Source organism: Dermacentor silvarum, chromosome 8 (genome assembly GCF_013339745.2).
Source record: "Dermacentor silvarum isolate Dsil-2018 chromosome 8, BIME_Dsil_1.4, whole genome shotgun sequence".
Classification (NCBI taxonomy): Eukaryota; Metazoa; Arthropoda; class Arachnida; order Ixodida; family Ixodidae; genus Dermacentor; species Dermacentor silvarum.
Window position 1 is genome coordinate 111,331,867 of NC_051161.1, and position 23,350 is coordinate 111,355,216.

The window sequence follows — 23,350 nt, forward strand, 5'->3', positions numbered from 1 at the left end:
TCACTCTTGATCGGGTGCATCGGAACTATGCTCTTTTTTTTTCTCGAGAGATAGTATAATTCTCTACACTGGTAATGTAGCCATCTTATGATATAAAACTCGCATCCATACAGGGGTCAGGGGGATAAGACTGTCCTGTCTACTGAAATAAAGGTGTTAGACGCGTGTGGTGAATGGTCCCATAGCGAAAGAAGTACGATAACTCGAAATAATCACAGCTTTTGATGCGAAAGCGTCAAATTGCCCATTCAGCAAAAAACTGGTATCTGTCGTCGGTAGCAGCGAAACAGCTCTTAAACTGGTGTTTCTATTGGCTGCGACACCACGTCGACGAGCTGCGCCTCGACGGACTAGGCGGGCGAAATGGGCCACCTGCAGCCGCCCTAGCGCGCGAGGTGCCGCGTGAGGGGAGAGGGCATCGCCAGGTCACCCTCGCTCTCGGCACGAGCGCTCCTCGACGGAGCAAAGCCAACGCTTTCTAGATACCAGGCCTGTGCACTTTGCTTTGTGGCGTCACGCTACCTGGACGAAAATTTCCATTATTAGGCACGAAAGCGGTGACGTGAAAATCACCGTGGCTTACTCGGAAGCCTCCCCATTAGACTCTACGGCGCTCTGGCCGGTAGCATGACGTCATAGATCGAACTGCACAGGGCTTGTGCTATCTAGGAGGCGTTTGCAGAGCTGGCGAAAGAGAACACCTACTGCCACGCAAGCGAGCCAGGTGCTGCGTGAGGGGAGAGGGCATCGCCGCGTCGATGGCATGCGGTGTTGGCACTGCATGCAGCTGCTGTTTGCTGGCTCGGGCAGCACGTACCGCTTTGGTATACTATTCGAAGGACCGCTCAGCGCTGTTCAATGGGATTTTGGTGGTTTCTCATTCACAGCTCATAAGTGCTGAGGGGCCCTCGGATTTTCCTTTTTTTTTTTTACGCGCAAGCCTACATGCCCCGTCTGTGAAATCGGCTAAGTCTTGATTGAAGTCGCGAGGCAAGCGGGCGCCGGAGGAGGAAGGCGCCTGGAGGTGAAGAGGAAAGTCGCGCGCTGGGGAAAGTAGGCAGGAGCGCGCTGAGCGCGCGGCTACTGCGCATGGAGAGGCCGCGCGCGGCCACGCGAGCCTTATCTTGAAAGTGATCTGCGATTAGGACAGCGTCTAGGCGTCCAGGCGCACCGGGGGCCGATAGCTTCGTGCGCCAAACGCTTGCGCTCCAGCCCGCGTTCACGAAGTGAAACGTAACTATCTTTTTTTTCGTCAAACTTAGGTTTTGATGTTCGCTTGCCCAAATTTAAGATCATCACTATAGCCCCATTGTGCAGCGGCTTTCTTTTTAGCTGCGTCATGTCCTTTTGAAGTGCAGGCACAGTGGCGGTGTAGGATGGAAAGTCAGGAGGCCATTTCTGTAACGAACTGCCGTGTATGTTTGGTAAACTACAGTTAGGATCAATATAAATGTTATGGCCCATCCATTGTGATAGTTACCACGAAGGAAAGTTTGTTTAGGATAGTGGCGTTGAACTTTGGAGCAGTCTATTGTTCACTTTCCTCTGGGCAACAGCATTGTGAACATTTTTGTCGGCATCACCAGATTCACGCAGTACAGCTTCACTTTGGCCCAGGTACCTAAATGTGCCAGTGAAATGCCAGTGACATAACAGAGCTGGCTGAGGTACATGCTGTCGAAGAAGAGGCGATGTGAAACACACGTTCCAGCTGGCTCCCATTTTTCTCATCATTGATCGTTTGCTTGCAAATACAGCAAAATAATTCACCGTTGTGCAGCCATTTTCACGTGACTTTTTTCAGTAGTATTGCTTGAACCACAAGAAAAGAGTTAATAGATGAACTGCAATAGGAGTAGCTGCATGGGATGGATGGCGAAATATTATTTTATCAAGGAAAAAACCTATTTTGCGCGCAACATATAACAAATTCCGGTCGCCTCGTTCTTTCTTGGGAATTGCTTGACAGAATATTTTTTTTACCTTGAAGAAAGAAACTTAGGACAACGTCGGACGACTAGAATATCAAGATTCATTGAGCACAATAAAATCTCTATCGATTTATAAGGAATGAAGCTGGCTGATGGCTGTACGCATTACTCAGAAAAAACACAAAGTAACGCTTCTACACAGGTCGTACTTACCAGTGGCAATACTAATCAGAATTCCTAAGAGGAGCGTCCCTACAGTACAAAATAAGGAGCTCCAAAAGGGTGAAATCAGTGACGGCGCGTCGTAATTCACTGATCTGCAAGAGAGAAAAAAATTTAAGAACGCAGCTGCAAGCATGTCGCCGTAAATAATTCATTGGCGAAACATTTTGACGAATCCATGACCATACACTAACATCAGGTGCACCTCTAAGTTCCCGCGTCCTCTCATAGGTGCAATTAAAAGTCTGCTAATAAGAGAACTAGACACCTACCTGCCCTGCACCTGTACCGAGTATGCTTGAGTAGTGTGTACAACTTCTTTTATTATAAAGTTAGCGAAAGTGGAATTTCCTTTCAGTTAGCCTTTGAACAGGTAGTGGAAACAATCAGATTGAAACAAAAATACAATTGCCCGCATCATGTGTCTCTTTGCAAAGCATTTAAATGAAGAGATAAAAGAACGCTTCACTCATGTAAATTCCCAAAAAATGAGATCTGCCGCAATTTTTAAATATGATGTCTTTCTTAGCCAATTACCACCAGTTTTCCGTACCGGGTATGTTTCGAGCCTGTTTGGTGGGCTGATATCGCAGATAGAGCAGCCAAAGTTGTGGGCCAATATGTGCGACTTCGTATGTGCCCCTGGGACTACTGGTCACTTTGATTTCCCAGGCAGATATATATATATATATATATAATGTCGGCCAGTGGTATTGTATATCACGGTACCACCCAGAACAGCAGGTCACTACTCTATCATGCCACACAGAAAGGCAGAATGGAACCACCTTATGATTTTTGCGCCTGCAAGCAAGCGCGTGGGGAGGCTTGGCGCGTTTTCCAAATGCCAACGGTTTCCAGTCGGTCCCACGCAGTGCACTGTCGATGTGCGACGAGTGCAACGCCACTGGCGGTGTTCTTCATCACGCCATCGTTATCAGACGTTTCGTAGATTCACAGGGTGATGTTACCTCTATCCAGAAGGAGTCACCTTATGTCGTCTGTACTGCTAAGCTTTCACACCCACGTATTTTTCGAACACTGACCGAGGGTATAAGTACGAAGCTGAGCCTTGCAATCGTAAACAATGGTTCACCCTTTAGCGGAACTGCTAGCTTGTTTTAATAAATAACATTGTCCGACGCCAGGATTCGAACAGGAGACCCCTAGCACAGAAACCTGATACTGTAACCATGAGACTAAGGACACCTTTCCTCCACAACCGCGTGTCTCACAATCAGATAGTAGCTTTGGAATGCAAAACCTCGGAAATTATTCAGAAATACGCGTAACCATACGTTGTAATGACGTATGTTACAATGCCGAAGATAGCGGAGTCCAAAAATGTGTGTCGATTCCAAAGATACTCTAGTCCGACGCTCTTCCTATTCCCCTCACGCGAGATGTGACGCGATAGAGTGGCGTGGACAGTGGCTCCGCCTCTATGTCATCCGAAAGTCGCTCAGGGAGACTTTGTCGCTCATCGACTTCAACTGTAAGTTTACGTGCCTCTAAATTTTTTTTCTCTCTCCATGTCATCCCTTGCTGCCCTTGAAAGCGTTTCCCTTCTCTTAGCATAAACGGCATTACTGCAATAGACAATTGTTAGTCACTTTTACACTTCAGATGTTGAGCCCAACTCTACCTGTACTTTTTAAGCAATGTGAAATTGTGCTTCCAACGTATGCTCCGTAACGGAAACTGTCATTTCCCTATTTCCTGGTCCCTCCTGTTCTGGCGCTAATATCGTCATAACCAATTATCATCATCTTCTTCTTCTTCATCATCATCAGCCTATGTTTTATGTCCGCGGCAGGACGAAGGCCTCTCCCTGCGATCTCCAATTACCCCTGTCTTGCGCTAGCTCATTCCAACTTGCACCTGCAAATTTCCTCACTTCATCACCCCAACTTGTTTTCTGCCGGCCTTGACTGCGCTTCCCTTCTCTTGGTATCCATTCTGCAACTCTAATGATCCATCGGTTATCGATCCTACGCATTACATGGCCTGCCCAGCTCCATTTATTTCTCTTAATGTCAGCTAGATTATCGGCTTTCCCCGTTTGCTCTGTGTTTCACACCGCTGTCTTCCTGTCTCTTAACGTTAGGCCTAACATTTTTCGTTCCATCGCCGTTTGTGCGGTCCTTAACTTGTTCTCGATATTCTTTGTTAACCTCCAAGTTTCTGCCACGTATATTAGCACTGGCCGAATGCAGTGATTGTACACGTTTCTTTTCAATTGACAGGGGTAAGCTCCCGGTCAAGATTTGGTAATGCCTGCCGTATGAACTCCAACCCAATTTTGTTCTTCTGTAAATGTCCTTCTCATGATCAGGGTTCCCTGTGAGTAATTGGCCTACATTAACGTACTCCTTTACTGACTGTAGAGGCTGACTGGCGATCCTGAATTCTTGTTCCCTTGCCAGGCTATTGAACATTATCTTTGTCTTCTGCATAAGCAGATATATATATATATATATATATATATATATATATATATATATATATATAGTTTAATGCAATTGGCATATGACATTAAGTATCAAGTAAAAAGAAGTACCTGCCATTGTAGTTATGTCTTAAAGGTTCGGGTTTACTTAAACACCATTCCGTTCCTCTTAGCAAGCAAGTAGCGCAGGACAAATTCATGCTATTATCCTATAATGCTACACTGAGCATATTTTTTCCTGGACACAAGCGTTATATGCCTAGCTCACACTACTTCAGCCTTAACGACTAAAAAAGGTCCACATAAGTAAACATGGAAATTATTCGGACAGCATCTAGCACAATACCCAGCTACTAGGTTCACATGGCAGCACCCGCTCATGCTCTATGAGCATACTTAACTCTGGCTACACACCTATGTGTGCTCCAAGTGTATGTATCATTTAACATCTTCTGCATGAAGGTGATGTTTCCTGGGCAGTACTCAAGCGTTACTGGCATACGTTGTGGCAATATTTTCTTGTCTATTCTTTGCCACAGGAAGTACAGCTGAATGGAGAAGAAGACCAGAGTTGAAATTCCGGCACCCTGTAATAAAATGATTCACCAGTCATTTAATTAGTGAAAGCATTTTTAAACTTTACAGAAAGCAGTGAGTCCATGTTTCCTTCAAATTGCAGCTGACAGAGCACTGGAAGGGCCCTACTTAAGGCTCATCGTAAACGTCTAGGGGTTCGCGTTATATAGTATATTGCTGTTTGTTATATATAGGCTTTCTGAAGGTAATGGTTCAATAAGGTGTTTTCTTTTTTTCTTGTTATTGAGCACCACCCTTTTTGGTCGATATTTTTTCTGTGTTCATGGGCTGAGCCCCAACGATGGCACGGTCCTCCTGCGCGGCGGCTATTTATTCGTGTATGGTAATGATATAGTACAGTTTACCTAATCACAACTTAGGCGTTAGAGATATACGCGACGAAATTGATTATTTCAAGAGGGTGGTCGCTACTGAAGTCTGCCTTGTTGGCACTGAGTAAATTCAAGAAACCTTCTTAATACAAAAAAGAAGACAAATTTCCTCTGCCCCTAAAAGATGTTCATATATCAGAAAGAGAGGGAATAAAAACACAAAAATGTTGTCGTGCGTTCCGAGCGCTCACTGCACGACTGCAAGTGCCTACTTGGCTGCCTGCTCCTCATTATAATACTGCTGCCAATTCATCTTGCTACAAAAACAGATGCAATGAAACCGCATTGCAGAGGACCTAAGGCGAGTACACAGTTGGGAATTTCTGGTAGACGACACGAGACAAACAAAAAATCTACATCGCGCGATAGAATAATGCTATCGTACTGTATAAGCCCCCAGCTATCGCGCCATGCAACGTGTGAGCGTGGCCTACGTCGGACATGACAGATGGTGTAGCCGATACCGGCCGCATTGCCATCCACGCGCTGTACCTGCGAGCGGCATCGACAGGATGTGGTCATTTCGCGTTGCGTTCTTACATCTACAGTACAAGTGTTGGCTGTGCTAGCGTAGCATGGAGCGAAACAAAATGCGTGCGTGATTGCTGATCTTACTGAAAGTTCGTCACCGTACTTGCCAATGTAAGAAACGATATTGTTTGTTGTGCGTGTAGTGTGTACAATTCTTTTCCCTACACATATACAACATATTTCTCTCCTAACCATGGTTTTGGAGCAAAGCTGTGAGAAGTGACCCAGCGAGCTTCAATACTCCCGCAACGCTTGTCTTGGAAATCGGTGGGCTGCATTGAACACCTCGTCGCGCGTGGTGTTAGTCCCAATGCGAACGCGCTTGCTTGGTCGCAGATGCGAATTATGACTATTTGTGCGGCAGAAAGCTCCAAGTGTGAACTCTTCTTCAAGCACGCTTGCAAACGGTGCCTGCACCTCGTGCTCTGCCTCCAATTATCACCTTCTCATCTGGCCCATGGCATGTAGCGCGCGCGTATGAGCGGTGGCGACACCAACTCTATCTCAGGATCCGTAGAAAAAAATGGATCACTAGGCCCAAGCATTTCTTTCCTATTAGCTTTCTTTCATAATATTTGCTTTAGATGGGTATGGTTCTGCGAGTAGGAATAGACAGTTTTGAGATTTGGTCGTAAACTTTCAGCTGAAAAATGCCTGCGAGCCAAAGCAAAACATAAAGCCGTTTCTTACCTATTCATCATCATCATCATCAGCCTATATTTTATGTCCACTGCAGGACGAAGGCCTCTCCTTGCGATCTCCAATTACCCCTGTCTTGCGCTAGCGTATTCTAGCTTGCGCCTGCAAATTTCCTAACTTCATCATCCCATCTGGTTTTCTGCCGACCTCGACTGCGCTTCCTTTCTCTTAGTATCCATTCTGTAACCCTAATGATCCACCGGTTATCCATCCTACGCATTACAGGGCCTGCCCAGCTTCATTTCTTCCGTTAATGTCAACTAGAATATCGGCTATCCCCGTTTGTTCTCTGATTCACACCGCTCTCTTCCTCTCTCTTAACGTTACTGCTAATATTTTTCGTTCCATTGCTCTTTGTGCGGTCCTTAACTTGTTCTCGAGCTTCTTTGTTAACCTCCAAGTTTCTGCCCCATATGTTAGCACCGGTAGAATGCAATGATTGTGCACTTTTCTTTTCAACGACAGTGGTAAGCTCCCAGTCAGGATTTGGCAATGCCTGCCGTATGCACTCCAACCCAATTTAATTCTTCTGCAAATTTCTTTCTCGTGATCAGGGTCCCCTGTGAGTAATTGACCTAGGTAAACGTACTCCTTTACAGACTCTAGAGGCTGACTGGCGATCCTGAATTCTTGTTCTCTTGCCAGGCTATTGAACCTCTTACCTATTGACACCAGCTTAGAGGTACTTTAGAAGTGAGTTACTAGTAGACATGCGAACGTGGGCTAAGCATGATCGCAAGACGATGTCAGTGCTACATAATGCCACGTTGTAGTGATGGTCACTACAACGTGACAATGTCATCATAGAAAGTGAACTTATTTTTCCTAGGCCCTAATATGCAGGGTGTGAATTTTTTGCTTTACGGAATTTTTAGAAATCGCCTGTGGCAGGTAGCATAATTCTTATAATGGAGCTGGGTTAATAGATGAGGCGGACATTAGTAGTACGAGAAATCAAAACACATATTGAACTAAATAACAAGAATTCACTAGCTTCTTAGTTAATTACTTTACGATACATATTGTAATTTACGAATTGTAGGCGGAGCGCTTGTCAGGCGTATCCGCTTGGAATGAATGTACAGAATGACAGCAGCTGTAATGTGAGAACCTGTGGCTGAACCTAGATCGGCTGGTTCTCGGCGCGGTCGGTAGGTCGCGAGCATTTAGTTTTAGTCGCGAATGCCCTGCGCTGCTTTCGGTTTCGCCCCACATTTTTCATCAGAAGGATACCAACAAAGTGTGTGAGATCCGGCTGTAATGCTATCGAATTAGAAAGAAACGTACCTTAGAATGTACAAATGGGAGTCCTACCGCCAGAAGCAGCAAACCTATGCATGGACCAGCGGCTGCAGAGTATACGAGGATCATAGCCTTGAAAACAGACAGAAGCACATACTGTTAAAATGTAATCTTTTGAAGTGAAGAAAACATAAGCGCTCGTTGTCTTTGTATCGCACATGGGTAATAAAATATTTGATTGGAATATAAATAAAGGGCCACTCGAGATCGTTCGTGCCGTCAGCCCCGTCCTGCCGCCCTTCTATCGACGGTCCGTGCATGGCCAGTACACGGAGGGACTGAAGGGTTCCATAGGTGCGCAGTGCGATTGGCTGTGAAAATGACAAAACAAAGACAAAGCCAAGCGGGCGCACTGTCAAGCTTTCTTCAATCGGCTCTATGGTAGGGTGCTGGCTTCAGCAGCTGGGACTGGCACTGCATTCACATTTATTATAGCTCCTTGTGCGGAGATGTTCCTTAAATAACGCACCGTGGTGCATGCACTATCCTGAGAGGGCCGAATAATAAACGTCAAGCAAAATCAATGAAGTCATTGCATCGGACCCTGACAAACGCTGGCAGTTGGTCGTTGGTCTACTCTCATGCACTAAAGCCTCCCCCCCCCCCCTCCCTACCATCCCCGAAAAGTACCGTCATCTTTTCAACGCCGCTTTTCTCTCTCCTGCATCTCCGATTGGACGATTCCTGCCACGTGAAAGCACGGACAGCAATCGACTAATCCGACAAAGCGGCGACGGCGGCGCGCGGCCAGCCTGATAGCTTCAACGGGAACTTTCGGCTGGGTGCGACCATCGACTTGCTTTCGCAAGCAAAAAGTAAAGAAAAAAAAGTCTCCTCTCCTAAACAAGTGGTTTACTAGAGGAGACGGCGGAAGAGAGAGGACATGGCGGTACTTTTCCGAAGGTAAAGGCGCTTTATCGTGCACCATCGAAGTGCGCCACATGTAACGCGGCTGCAGGCATTATTCATCGTGCCAGCATTGCGACCCGCCTGGTATTTTCCAAGGCGCCGTGCCTACACCGCTGCAGCAGTTGACTAGTGTGTAACACACCACGCTAAAAATTGCTATCGCCTTCAATAATTCGCCTTCGGGTGCGACTCTCAGTATTTTTTGCATTAAGCATGGCTGTGAAAGCGACAGGTTTTCTTTGAGGGCTCGTTGTTTGTAAAGGCCTTGCGCTATTCTAAAGATTAAATTTATCATACGAAGGCCATGTGCACAAGTGAAAGCTATTATAAGCGCCATAGCAAAGTCGTGACTCAGGTATCCCGTAATGCCTATTACAACACAATTTGCCTTGAGTGGTAAAACATCGCACGAGCGGTATGTTTTTTCGCGGTAATCGTGCCTGATGGTATCTGTGAGGCAATATTGTGAAACGGCTGAGCCAGTACATCTTCATATACCTAGGTAATGCGACGGGAACTTGAGCACAGTCTGCGTGGAGTGAGTTTTATTGTAATTAGTATTGTTTTCCGACTTTAGGCATTTTCGTGTATGTCTACCTATCTAGCCTCTTACACCGACCATGTGATCCAAGTTGTCTACGAGCTTGCGTTACTAGGTATGTAATGCTGTTGCTGAGGCTGTCGAAGGGGCTGCAATGTCATCATTCCATCTACCTCGTGTCATTGTCCCTCTACCATTTTCATGCAATCGTCGTCATTTCTTGATCGTTATACAGTCGTGGACATGCATTCGTTGTTATACCATCTCCGTGATGTGGTCCTGGTCGTTCCATCGTCGTCATTACAACTTCGTCATCAGATTCGCACGATGCCATCGTCTCGATGTCATTGTCACAGAGTAGCCGTCATCCAATTGACGTCACGCCATCGTCACGCTGCCATTTTTATGGGATCGGCAACATTTCAGCAAAGCCATCCCAGTGCCATGATGTTGAGGTTGTCATAGCACGGTCGTCGTTCCATCAACCTCATTACATCTTCGTCATTCTACCGCAATCATGCTGTCGACATTCCATCATGATTGCGCAGCCGTTATCACGCCACCGCCACGATTGCGTTCGCTCATTCTTTGTCATACGCACCATCCTCATACCATCATGCTATCGTCGTCATTGCAGCTTCGTCATCCGATTGTCATCACGGCATCGTCATCATACAGTCGTCGTAATACAGTAATTGTCGCGCCATGGTCGTCTTACAGCCGTCGTCATACCCGTATTCTCATGCAGACAACACCACGCTGTTGTCGTTATACCATCGTTTCAATTTGAGAAATGTAATTCAACTGTCGTCATGCCATCGTTATCATACCTCCTTCGTCCTACCATCGAACGTCATTCCTTTTTTATCACTGCACCGTCATCACACAGTCATCTTCAAGCCGTCATGACATTGGCGGACCCTAGCAATGTGTCATAAAAAGTGTGCTGATACCCGATCCAGTGTAAGACGTATCTAACTAAGGCAATGGACATCACAGAATAGCTACTACCGACTATAAATGAATGTTTCTGCAGTAACAGAGTGCGTCGCTATAATTCTTGAATGCTAATCGCATTAGCGTCGACAGTCATTATAAGATAGGTGCTGCTAGAAATGTTTTTTAAAATAATTGTTAAACTCATCTACACTCCGCATCTTGGTGCTGTGGCGTCATTATTCGGAACTGCTATTGCGCTGCCGAATTACGCACGAGCATGGTATATACAGTATACGTCTGTGCTTACATTTGTGTCAGGTATCGACCCTGAAACAACGACGTTGGTATGCTGCTAGTCCTAAAAGACGCGGAACAATATTACCGCTAATGATAGTGGTGAAGTTGGTCATGACGTTGCTAAAGGCAGGGTTAAGTTCGCCTGAGAAATCCGGCCGGTAATTGCTCGGTCTAGCTCAGCGTCTCTTTCCGTGCCATGATTGAGTATCGACAACAAGTCAATAAATTAAGTCCTTCGCCATATGGCGAGTAGAATGCGAGACGCGTGCTTGACCACCATCCTTGGTCTTTCAGCCTAACGTAAACGTTTACGACACCCCGGAGAAGATTCTCTTATTTTGATACCCTTCAGAAACGTCTACCTTTAAGGACTGAAGAGCTCACCTGAAGAGATGCGGGGCTCGAAATCGCCCACCTCGTTGCATACATCACGTGACCAATCGCCCAGTTGTTATTCCTTCCAAGTTATTGGCTGGCTCAGTTATTCATGCGCACCAGATACAGGCTTTTCCGCTATACGTACTTTTCCGCGTCCAGGCCCAGTAAGGTTTTTTTATCTCTCTCGCAGTAATGCATGCAGGTAGATTTTTCGGGCTAATGGCATTTCGGGTAAGAATCGAACATTCGCGTAAATAGCACGTCGGCCTTACGGCCACACTGAAGTTTCTGAACTTACCACTGAGATCATTTTACTAAACCTCTTACCTAAGGGCTCGGAATTGCATTAAATGAGATGAAAGCAGCGTCTGCAAGCAGGTGACATGCTCTCGTGTTTAATTGCACCCTCAGATCCTATGCTTTCTGACGACATCTGTAAGCGGCCACCGGTCGACGCGAGTAACGTGAGAGTGTGCGCAACTTCACGCTTGACAATCTATGTTTGCGCTGCAGCAATGACAGATTCGATGGTATGAATAAATGATGCGGAGTATAGGAGAATTTGTTGGTCCTAGGTTTCTTGCCTGACGCACTCAAACTAGGCTCTAAGGAATCGACCTATGTAGCTTCTACTGTTCACAGACATTGTAGTGCCAATAAACGCACCTCGGTTGGAGGTAATAAAAAAAAAGCCGACTATCATTCGTACTCTCATTGCCGGCTAATAGGGCTGTCTAATTCGAAGTGATATTCAATGACTTCTTTATTTTATTAGAATTTATTTGAATTGAGCTGTCCGATTCTTGTGCCTCGTGGTATGTACCCTTCCTAGGCCAATCCTCCGGTATGTGTTAATGTGGCACAAGAGATACAGAATCCCTGAAAACTTGGCAGTCTACTCTCGGTAAACGCAACTTTTACTTATCAACGCTCTATGGGTATGCAGGATATATTTACTTGAAAGTGGAGTCGACAGACTAACTTTTCTTTCGTAGTATTATCTGATCGTAATCAATTGTACTTTACAGCCAGTCCAGTGTGCTGCCAACACGGCGAACTGTGCACCTCGAGGGAAACGTCCATGTTCGGCCTTGTGCATTGCATTTGCTCTGCGGGAATCGGTGCCATCTAACATACCAATGAAAGACAACACGCCATGGTACGCTGTGGCACCGATAACTTGGCATGACGACTCCACTCACCGAAACACATTTGTCAGGCTGGTAAAATTATACAAAAAACGACTCACCCTGGTGACGGATCCCATGTAAACACAAACGCAACTGTAAAGTGTCATGACGGCACCGAGAAGGAATGCTAAAGAACAGTAGAAATATCGTTAGAGTACAAGGTTGTATGCTGACATTCAAATACAACTGTTTAAATAAAACACTAATCCTTTTCGGGTATTTCTTGTATACATATATATATATATATATATATATATATATATATATATATATTATGCGAACACCCGTATATCACAATGCAAAACGAAGCAACGCTTGGTACATTGACGCACCTAGTCCCTGTGTTCTACATGGGGCGTCAGAACTGGCACTCTTGAAGAAATAAGGAAGCACATCCACATGCAGCAAAGCTGTCATGGAGTTGATTGATGAGGTTACTGTGCTAAAAAGAAAGCCAGAAATTCACAATGAGCTTCATCCCCCAAAATGTCTAGGTTGCGCCAAAGATAATTAGAACTGAAACAGGAAACACAAATTGTCGTTACCTTGTTCCGGCGCTTACAACTGCAGCGAGGAAAAGCCCCGTAAATCCTGGGAACTCCATCAGGCGCGTCCTAATGTAGAACGGCAGCACCTGCTTGACAGAGAATGCTGTACTATAAACAAAGTGCAATATAAAAACATAAATTCATATTTAGGGTACCTGTGTGGCTTAACACTTATCCCATTTATGAGCTTTCTATTATAAGATTTTCAGCCACACTTTTCTATCTTGCCTAAGAAGACTAGGAATTAGTTTGTAAACTGGAAGTCAATTTACAAGCTATTTTGAAATTTTATGACCTAAAAATCAATAACTTTTGCAGTGTATGTTGACGTTTGTCTGTTTTTGTTTTGTGTTAGATTGAGTTTCGAGAATGGCTCATCTAAGGGGGACGAAGATGTTGCTCATTGTGAAATAAGGTGTAGGTCGAGTCATTTTACAGCCCATCATGTAAAGATAGTGCGTCCTTGCCTGATCATTAGTCTTGATAGCTCCTGAGAGTTGAGGGTCGCAGCCCCGAAACCAGAGTACCAAGGACAATGCCATCAGGAGTTCGATGGCGTATGCCACAACAAGCAGAACGGACCCCGTGAGAACAGTCCTGCGTAATAAAAAAATGATTCCTCCCTCTTTCAGAGGTATTGTTCATCGCACGAAAGTGAAATGTGTATCATAAGAAGCAGTGACAACTTTTTGCACTTTTACAAATACAAGCCCACAGATCGGCACAGTGTTTTATAGTTACTGTTTAGCTGAAAGGGTGGAGGAGTAACAGCGACAGCAAGCACGCGAAGCTTGTGCTGCTGCGCAACGTAAGCAGTATCCCAGAGGACAGAAGGCGTCATAAGTATAAAAGACGTGAGGGCGAGTGCATATCTGGCAAAGCCGCTTCGTTAGAGCTCAGGCGGCATCACGAGCGCACGCCTACACACATGCTCAAAGGTAAGCAAATGCGCTAAAACGGCGTGAGCCGCCGCAGTGAAAGCCAGCGGCATTGGTTGTTATGGAACAACAATTTTCGGTGGCGGATATATATCGGTTTATGTATAAAGTGCCTTAGAACAGGTGTCAAAACGGATGATAGATGCCCCAGTGTTATACCCCTTGCCACCGCCGATGCCCCTTTCACAAGTGTCGCGATACTCGGTGGCGGCACGTCCCACCAATCGCTGAGCCCCTTTGTCTCGTGACGTAGAGATCGTGCTAGCACTGTTATCAGCCGTTGCCCTTGGGGCTCACTATGGGACGGACGCTCGTTTAACCACATCTTCTAGGATCCTGACGATGCCGTGCAGTGTGCCCGACTATGAACACTGCGGGTCATACGTTAGTCTATGACGATGGGGCGGACTTGGTGCAGCAAACGCACTACTTGGCCATCGCACCGGGTGAAAAAAAAAAGACGCCGGTGCCCTTACTCTTTTGACGAACATGCCGAAGACGCTCAATACAGTCAATAATGATAAAAACCGGCAGGTCACACGCCCTGTGGGAAACGATGTTCTGCAAAGCAGTGTGCGGGGAGCCTACCAAGTTAACGAAACGACCATGAGAGCACCAAGCATGGTGGCTTATTTATGCCTTACATGACACGCATGTCATGACATTCATGTCATGAGTCATCAGGTCATGCTTATGACTATGACTTCTACCACCATGCTTTAGTGTTTCATTCACTTAGTACCCACGTCCGAACCCATTTCAGTGTTTTTAGTGTTAATGTTTTTCGCTTAGTCATTGTCATTTGTGCTCAGTCATGGTCATGACTATGACTTCTACCATCATCCCTTAGTGTTTCATTCACTTAGTACCTACCTCAGAATCTATTTCAGTGGCTTTTGAGTATTAATCTTTTTCGTTGCGTCATTGTCATGACCTACATGACACGCACGTCACGACATTTATGTCATGGCCTCTCCCTTATGTTTGTCCTACACTCCTGTCATACTATGCCAATTTTGGTACTACCAAGTAACAAAACCACCATCCGAGCACCAAGACGTAGGTGGCTGTTTCATGACCTACATGACATGCATGTCATGACATATCATTTACGTTCGTCTTATACTCTTGTCGCAGTATGCCAATTTTGGTACACACCAAGTTAACGAAACGATAATGATAGCACAAAGTCGTAGGCGGCTAGATAGAGAGATTGATACATAGATACTGTCAAAGTAGCAATGTTCGCCAAGAAATGCTTCGATTTAATGTATAAATAAATTCACTATAGCAGACCCTACTTAGTCACAGCTTCGTTGGCTTCCATCTGCACAGACTGCACAGTCTGCAGTCTGTGGAAGGGCTGGGACTTTTTCACTGTCTCTAGCGCCCTCGCCTTCTTATTTTTTCGCACTATTCAATAAGTTGCAAGGAACCATTCTGGTTAAGGAAAGCGCCAGGAACTCCGTCTCCCACAGACGCCAACAGAGTTACACCGGCAACAAACTTCTTAGGACTACCATCTTTAAAACGCTTTCAGGTGTGCAAGCGACCGGCCTTGTCTTCTACGGATTTGTTCAGTGGTGAAACAAGTTATGCTTAACTGTCTTCAATATAATAAATATTGACATTATTTGTGCCACTTCTGTAATAAAGCAAACCTTTCAATTACCTTTGTATGCCTATTTTCCTAGCCATTAAACTAGGCAAAAAAAAACGGCAAGGCATCGCCATCTCGCTGACCTCGTGACGTTCGTTCATGGAGCATCGCTTCACTGGAGCCCGGCAGAAAACACTTTCGTGTTGAAAAATCATCAATCTGTGCAATTTGCGCTTGCTTTACAGGGATTTCCAAACCCCTATTCAGCAAGACAGTGGTAAGATCGCCATTGACAATGTTTCAATTGTGGGAAACCTCTGAAAACGCACTTGTGTTATTTGAACGCATTAAATATCATCGTTGTCGGTTCACTGTTTTGAGCTCTGCCTTTATTTCTTAAAAACCATGCATGAAAAAGAGCACGTAATCATCCACATCTGATCAAACGAAGTCGCATGTCCTATTGTACTTGCTCACAATAAGCTTAGTCATTACAGCCTAGATTGAGTAGACTACGCCATTGGTGCAAGGTCCGACAATTGAGAGGTGTTACTGACAGGAAGGACACCGAAAACGTTTACAAAACACAAATTTAACAGTGATAACCGACTGGTGTCCAAACTGATGAGACTGTCGGAGATGAATAAGTTGAACCGATCATGCTAAAACCGTGGTTACCCTTCCAAGACTAGGCACTTGTAGCTACTCAAAAAGTGCTAGAGATGCGTCATATTGAAGACTATGATTGGGTCGGAGAAAATGGCACTGAACGTATGTACAATGTATGTGTGCATGACGTTGTATTACATTAAATGCGAAACATTTCTTGGCGAACATTTTCCACTTTGACAGTATCTATCTAGCCGTCTAGGTCTTCGTGCTCTCATGGTCGTTTCGTTCACTTGGCATTTACAAAATTGGCATACTATGACAGCAGTGTATGATGAACATACATGATAGGTCATAACATGAATTTCATGATATTCGTGTCATATGTAGGTCATGAAACAGTCACGTAAATTGACAATGACCCAGGGAAAAAATATTAACACTCAAGAACCACTGCAACTGGGTTCGGACGTGGGTACAAAGGGAAGGAAACACTAAAGGGGTGATGGCTGAAGTCATAGTCATGAGCAAGACTCAGCCAATATGACAATGACTCAGCGAAAAAAGATTAGAACTCAAAAACCACTGAAAGGGTTCTGGCCTGGGTACTAGGTGAAGGAAACATTAAAGAAGGCTAGTATAATTTATAGTCATGAGCATGACTCAGAAAAAATGACAATGACTCAGCACAATAAGATTAACACTCAAAAACCACTAAAATGGGTTCGGACGTGGGTACCAAGTGAAGGAAATACTAAAGGACGATGGTAGAAGTCATAGTCATGAGCATGACTCAGCAAAAACGACAATGACTCAGAGGAAAAAGATTATCAATCAAAACCAATGTAATGAGTTCGGATGTGGTACTAAGTGAAGGAAAAGGTAAAATGTTGATGGTCGAAGTCAAAAGTCACGAGTATGACTAAGGCTTTCGCCTTAAGGTCTCTTGGGCGTAGCTAAAGAGACTCCTGAGGACTCATGACATGAATGTCATGACATGCGTGTCATGTGGGTCATGAAACAGCTGGCTACATCTTGGTGCTCTCAGGGTCGTTTCATTAACTTGGCAGGTTCCCCACCCACTGCTTCGCATAACATCGATTCCCGTAGGGAGTGGGATTTTCTGGCTTTTTTGAACAGAAACAGTGATATGTGTCAACTTTAATTTTTGCGTTTTCTGCCCACTTTATGCGTAGTGCCTACAGCTGTCTTCTCTATTATAAAACAACTTGGGCTACTCGGTATCTTCTCGCATAGACATGTGCCACTTATGGGCGACTGGCGATGTGCCACTTGCCATGCGAATATTTATTGCCAGTCTCCCAAAATGGGTATGTGGCCCTGATGATGTGCTTGATAGACAAGTAGGCAAAAAGTGCAGAAGTGGACAAGATAACCGTAGAAAAATAAGTAAATAATATGAAACCAGGGCATACATTGAGCACGGAATGCTGAGTTAAAGAGCAGTGAAGAAATCGGCAATGAATGCGGCCGATTGTGCAGAAAAAGTGAACAAAATGGAGCCCACGGACGCATTCATCAAGAAGCCTTGAAGTACATAGAGGTGAAAAAGAAGAAGTTGAAATACTGTTTATTATACTTTATTACACAGTAGTATATACCGTTTATATTTTTGTATAATTATCGCGTAAGAAAAGTCACTGATAGCTTCTCTTCGTGGCAGCGTCTTATTTAGTGATGTCAATGATAAATTGAGTGACGATTTAGTGGTAAATGCGATAGAAATGCTGTTAGCAGTAACGCGCACCTCTTGGAGGTCCCGCGTCGATGATATTAACCGTGTGCTCCATATTGTAAAGTGTTGTTCAGGAGCTCACTCGACATGCGCCTTCAGTGAGCGAACCACTCGCCAGTTGCACCATATATATATATATATATATATATATATATATATACATGCCTACTCGCCCTTTGAACCTCGCCCGTGCCCTATCGACCTCTACCACGTGACCAGCTTTGCACACTTCGCACCAATGCGCTTTTTTTATTGTGATATTCATCTAGTGCTAACGCAGCAAAACGCATTACTGCATGAGTTCTTAAACGGCACTAATAGGCACGTAAGATTGCGCAGAAAATCTGCGGTTAGCTTTAGAAGGTAAAACACCGGCTGATCGGAAGCACATAGTTTCCAAAAAGGTTAGAGGATTTAGCCATGCGTACATCGTTTCGCGATTTAATGGTGACAATTTTTAACCGCATCATCACTTATATTTATGGGTCACGCAGTAAAACTCGCGCCTAATGCAGTATGCAATGTTGTCGCTGACTGATAGCATCGTGAATGGTGTAGTACGTTTTAGAAGGTACGCGAGCTTGAGCGGTGTGTCTTCAAGATACCGTGATTTTTAAATGCATTGCAGACGCACTTCACCGATAGTACAGGCTTCGACGATCAACGACCGTTCTCGTTCTTCCTTGAGAGCTGCTTGATCTTGCGGCCGGAATGTTTTCCAATCAAAAAATTACAATGACCCACCATTTGACAGTGGTTGATTTCTTCACCATAACTAAAACGTCATGAAAGCGATGCGAAGACAAGAAAAGAATGTTGTATACAATCACACTTCGTACCTTTGTGCATTAGCCAGTGTTCTCGACGCCAGGCACCTCTGCACGACGACTTGATCCATGCTCACTCGATAAAGCGCCGATGGCAGCGATGAAAGAAGAGCCCACGCGTTCTCGTCATCTGTTAAATCGAACTGCGTGCTTTTCAAGAAAAAGTACACAGCAAATCACGCCGGTTAATTTGTTTGAGACATGTTCTTTGTTAACACAAAGTTCTCCGCACACATTTCATTAAGGTGTAGAGGTTAGTTATTTTATGCATTGTTGATGATTCATAAATATGTCATTCTTTAGGAACTTTTTTTAACCAACACGATATTTTACCTTAGTGCATATTTTACTCAAGAAAACTGCCTTTTTATACATTTGTGACCAGTCAATTTGGCGGAGATCTAGCCAACACTGGCCTGGAAGTGTCCCAAAATACTTATTAGTCCGAATCGGCGCTGCTAGAAATGCATTTTATTTTATCTGATATCCTGTGTTTGAATATTAGACAACCTCTGCACTAATTTTCGCACGACTTCTTAACTGCAGTACTATTTCTATAACTGAACAAAACAATGTTGTCAGAGGAAGGTGGAGGCAAATCGACCCTCACTGTTGGAACAAGGCAAGAATCAGCCTTGAGCCAACATTTCCACAAGGGGACCGACACTTCACGGGAACAAATGGCTTCCTTTGAAGTGATTTGTAGCTTGCTAACTCTTCATGGTCGAACAGCATAAGCGGGAGCACAAACACAATCTAAAGGTGTATAAAAATGGGAAATAGTAAAAAGGCGGCGTCAGTTTGATAGTGAGAGGAGATAACTACAGGAGCTTCGACAGTACAGTTGGAATGAATAGAAGGAACTGCCACACCCGCTCCAGCAATTCAAACTAATATTGTCTTTTTAACAACTCCATGCAGTTACGCGATGTAGCACTCATTTATTCGTGTGTATTCGTGTATTCGTATTCGTGTAAATGCTAATCGTCCCTAACAGCACAGTCAGCGATATAAACACCGAACCTCTTATGAATAGAAATACTTTCGGCAATCTGTAAACGTCCTGTACAGGAGTTCATTACATTAGGCCTAATGAAAGTTAGCCGAAGAAATAGTACTGCATGAAAATTTTTTGATTGAATGTGTTAACGTAGCAGCCTGTAACAATATATTTTTGATGGAGAAAGTTTATTTCCTCAATCACTTTGGGGGTTATTTGATAACATAAATAGTGGGTGTGTAATTATTTTGATCTGTTGGTGCTAACCTTTTGCATGAGGTTTATGCATAATGTGATCCAAACCTAATAATAGAAAACCTTCTTGTATGCTTAATATCGTGTTCTGTTCATTTTTCCAAATCAAAGCTGGTCTAAGTTTTTATTTCAAAATAGAATATACAAAGAGCAAGTGAAATAATTACTGAACTGAGTGTGGTATTCGGCATGCAATCCGTGAGCAGTCAATGCAGCACCGTCAAGTTTGTGAGTAGCCTTACCCATTTATATATGGCTCCGTTATTCCAGTTTCGGCGGTTACCTAGTCACTCGATCAGTAGCGTTCTTCATTTTTTTTTCATTTCAGAAATACCGATCTGAGTAAAACTTGTTCATCAATTCTAATAATTTAGCTGACCCTATAATTACCACTAGTGCTAGAAAAACATTACCCATCTAAAGTCTACGAACAGACACAATTTTAGACAACATGTTTCTTAAGAGGTCGCTTGTTTTTTGGGGTAGCTAATTAGGATACATAGGAATCTTACCTCCTACATGAATTGCAACATATTGGAGATATAAAGTTTAACTTCTAATTCATTATTTGTATGCTATTCTTGTCTACCTCCTTAAAACCGGCTTAATGATTGAAGAGTAAGGCCCTCAGTTCATGTGAGCTTCGCGTCTAAGTTAGCATATCAGTCTAATTTGTACTATAGACTCCTTTTTATTTATTTATTTTATTTAAAAATACCTTACAGGCCTGAATTGAGGCATTGAGTAAGGGGGGCAGTACACAGAAAACACACAGAAATACATAGAATATTTGACATAGATAAAACAGTAGCAATTGACATAACACAACCGGACCCTCAACCGGAGCACAACGCGACATAGTGATATAGCAGTAAACACAGCGACATAACGGCGCCATCGCTACAATAAGGTGCATGAACGTAGTGTAAATTCAAGAATGCGTGGTGCGACAATCATAAAATTTCACATTTTATTAGACATATAATCTGCCAAGGCGTCACGGAATGAATCATGGTTGGACAGGCACTGCGATGGTACCGGGAGAGAATTCCAAAACCTGGCGGCACGAGGAAGGGCAGAGTATTGGAATGCTTGAGTAGAACCGTACTCAAGCATTAGAAGTAGATGCACCTCACTAACACGTTATCAGTGTTATCAGTGTTGGCTTTGTGTCTATAAGCTGACCAGATGTCCGATTCTGACAAGATCGCCCACACTTTGAAGGGTATCGCAAACGACGCGTTCAATCTTCTTGTCTTCACCAACGTGACCACCGTTGGCAGTGTCATCAAAGAGCGCCGTCGTCTTGAGCAAACTAAATGCTGACGCATCTCGCCTCCGTTCGAGCATCTACTGAATACCATTGCAACGTCGTCCTATGAGTCAACTCCTTGTCAGCCATCCCCATCAGATGACGTGAAGCGCATAACCGCCGAAAACTCGAGGCCGCATATTCGGCTTCGGATATCCGGCTTTGGATACCCACGGTTTCCAAAACCTTGAAGACGGCTGTTTCATGGATACAGACCGTTGTTAGCCAGGAATTTGCGAACCTTGGCCTCTACTCAACTGTCTCTGCCATGAACACTCCTGACGCCGCCCTAGTCTCCGCCGACAGGCCTCGTCGCGGACCGTAAGCCTTTCATCGATCCAGAAAGCCGTCTGAGTGAAGAACAGCCGATGATTAGCCGATATGATTCCGTTACAGCCGACCTGGACACACTGCTCGCTTTTGCTGCAGCCAGTGGCCCTCTCTGTCCTATTGAGCCTTTTCGCGGCGATCCCGTGGGCGCTGCCATGTTTTATCACGTGGTGACGCGTCCATTGCTTGCCTCAACGGCCATCCGTTGCCTCCTTGTTTACAATGGAAGTGTATGACACCGGCGCGGCTCAGAAAACCTCTGTTTTCGGAGATATTGTAGACGGTGACTACGTGGACGACACGAAGCTTTGATCACAGCTTCAGAGAACATGCAAAAGCGCTTTCGGAGCTGATTAAGCTATGTCCAGACGGCGCAAGCAGCGCATATGGTGCTTGTTCTAAAAGCGGGGCTAAAATATGCATTCCAAGCTATCCAAGCTTTCCGTTTATGCATTCAGCAAGGATTAGTGTGTTTTGCTCTTTTTTCTTTATTCGGCAGATATTTTGAAGCAGTGGCTTGTCAGTTTCTGACTCAGTGAAGTTCCTTGGTGCGGCCACTATGTGATTATTTTCTGCCTAATCGCTCGCGAGTGTGCTCAGTTCCGATAGATTCGTTCTTGCTGCGCACAAGGCTTGAAACGTAGCTGTTTTGTACATTGTAATACCTTGTAGCGAATATATATATTACAGCTAGTAACACGCTTACTCCTGTGGACCGTCACGAAACATTCAGCTTCGACCATTCGTGCCCCACAGCTGTAGTCCGTCATTTATTGTGCGTATACAGTGCGCATATATTCAAGTGTACGCCCATTCACTTATTCTTGATACGTCGGCGATAGAGTGGGCGTAAGTTTTCCTTCCATTTGGGACAGATGTGTATAGATAACGTGCGCGAAACTTACTATGACAGGAAGCGGCGCTACTCCCTTTGTCAATGTTTAGTTTTTCGAGTGGTACGCACTCTTGCCGACGTTCTGGGAAGTAGCCCTTTCTTTGAAGGTAAGCGATACAAGGCTGGTGGATGAGCAAATTTCTGTATCCTCGAGGAAAGCCGTACATCTCGAAGTGCCGGTAACACGTTCGGACAGTTGCAGCAGCGGTCCGCGAACTTTGCCACACAGGTTCATTCCATTCCTTAACATGCCAGTCACTATTTTTGCAGCCAACTACTGCAGACGTCTTCAATCCACATGATTCAATCTAGCATGATTGGAGCACAGTGTGTTAGCGAAAGATCAGTTGCATTTCGGACAGCTGATAGCACAGAAGCAAGGTAGAAGCGGTAATGGTTTCGTATTCGTTCGCGGTCGCTGAGGAGAGATCTGGCGCGCCATCTCGTTTCTTTAGAAAAACATCTCCGCGAAAAGGGTCAATAGCCCCTTTGCCGCTTCCTCTGGTCCCTTCCGTACTGCAAGCCGTTATCCGCCCCGCACCGAATCCTCTGCACCCAATGTCCCTGAGGAAGGTACCGGCTACGCCCAGTCGCCTGCGCCGAATTGCAGTCCAGCTCGTTCACTGACTCGCCGCCACTGTACTTCGCCATCCTTTGGCCGTCGCTTCTCGCCGGAAAACTAGATTGCGCAGCTTCTGCAGGTGAAGCTTCCCTGTCGACTTTGACCAAAAATCCTCTGTTGCCCTTCCGTGCCCACCTGAACAATCTTGAAGTGCACGTCGACAGCGTCCCTGTCAGAGCTTTGGTTGATACTGGGGCCCACGTATCTGTCATGATTGCCAGTTTTCGTCGCCGTATGAAGAAAATCCTGACTCCTCCCGCGACCCGAGTTGTGCATGTCGGTGCGACGACCGCTGTTGGTGG

General features: G+C 44.8%; 1 protein-coding gene across 1 annotated transcript; it reads right to left on the reverse strand.

The window, feature by feature from the left end:
* Window positions 1-1,497: 1,497 nt before the first annotated feature.
* Window positions 1,498-23,077, reverse strand: LOC119462346 (sodium-coupled monocarboxylate transporter 1-like). Its single transcript, XM_037723689.2, has 7 exons — window positions 22,968-23,077; window positions 12,902-13,012; window positions 12,689-12,798; window positions 12,416-12,483; window positions 8,088-8,174; window positions 5,017-5,189; window positions 1,498-1,621 (listed from the first exon to the last, which is right to left on the reverse strand). The coding sequence occupies exons 1-7, from the start codon at window positions 23,075-23,077 to the stop codon at window positions 1,498-1,500; spliced, it is 783 nt and encodes a 260-aa protein (XP_037579617.2).
* Between the last annotated feature and the right edge of the window lie 273 nt (window positions 23,078-23,350).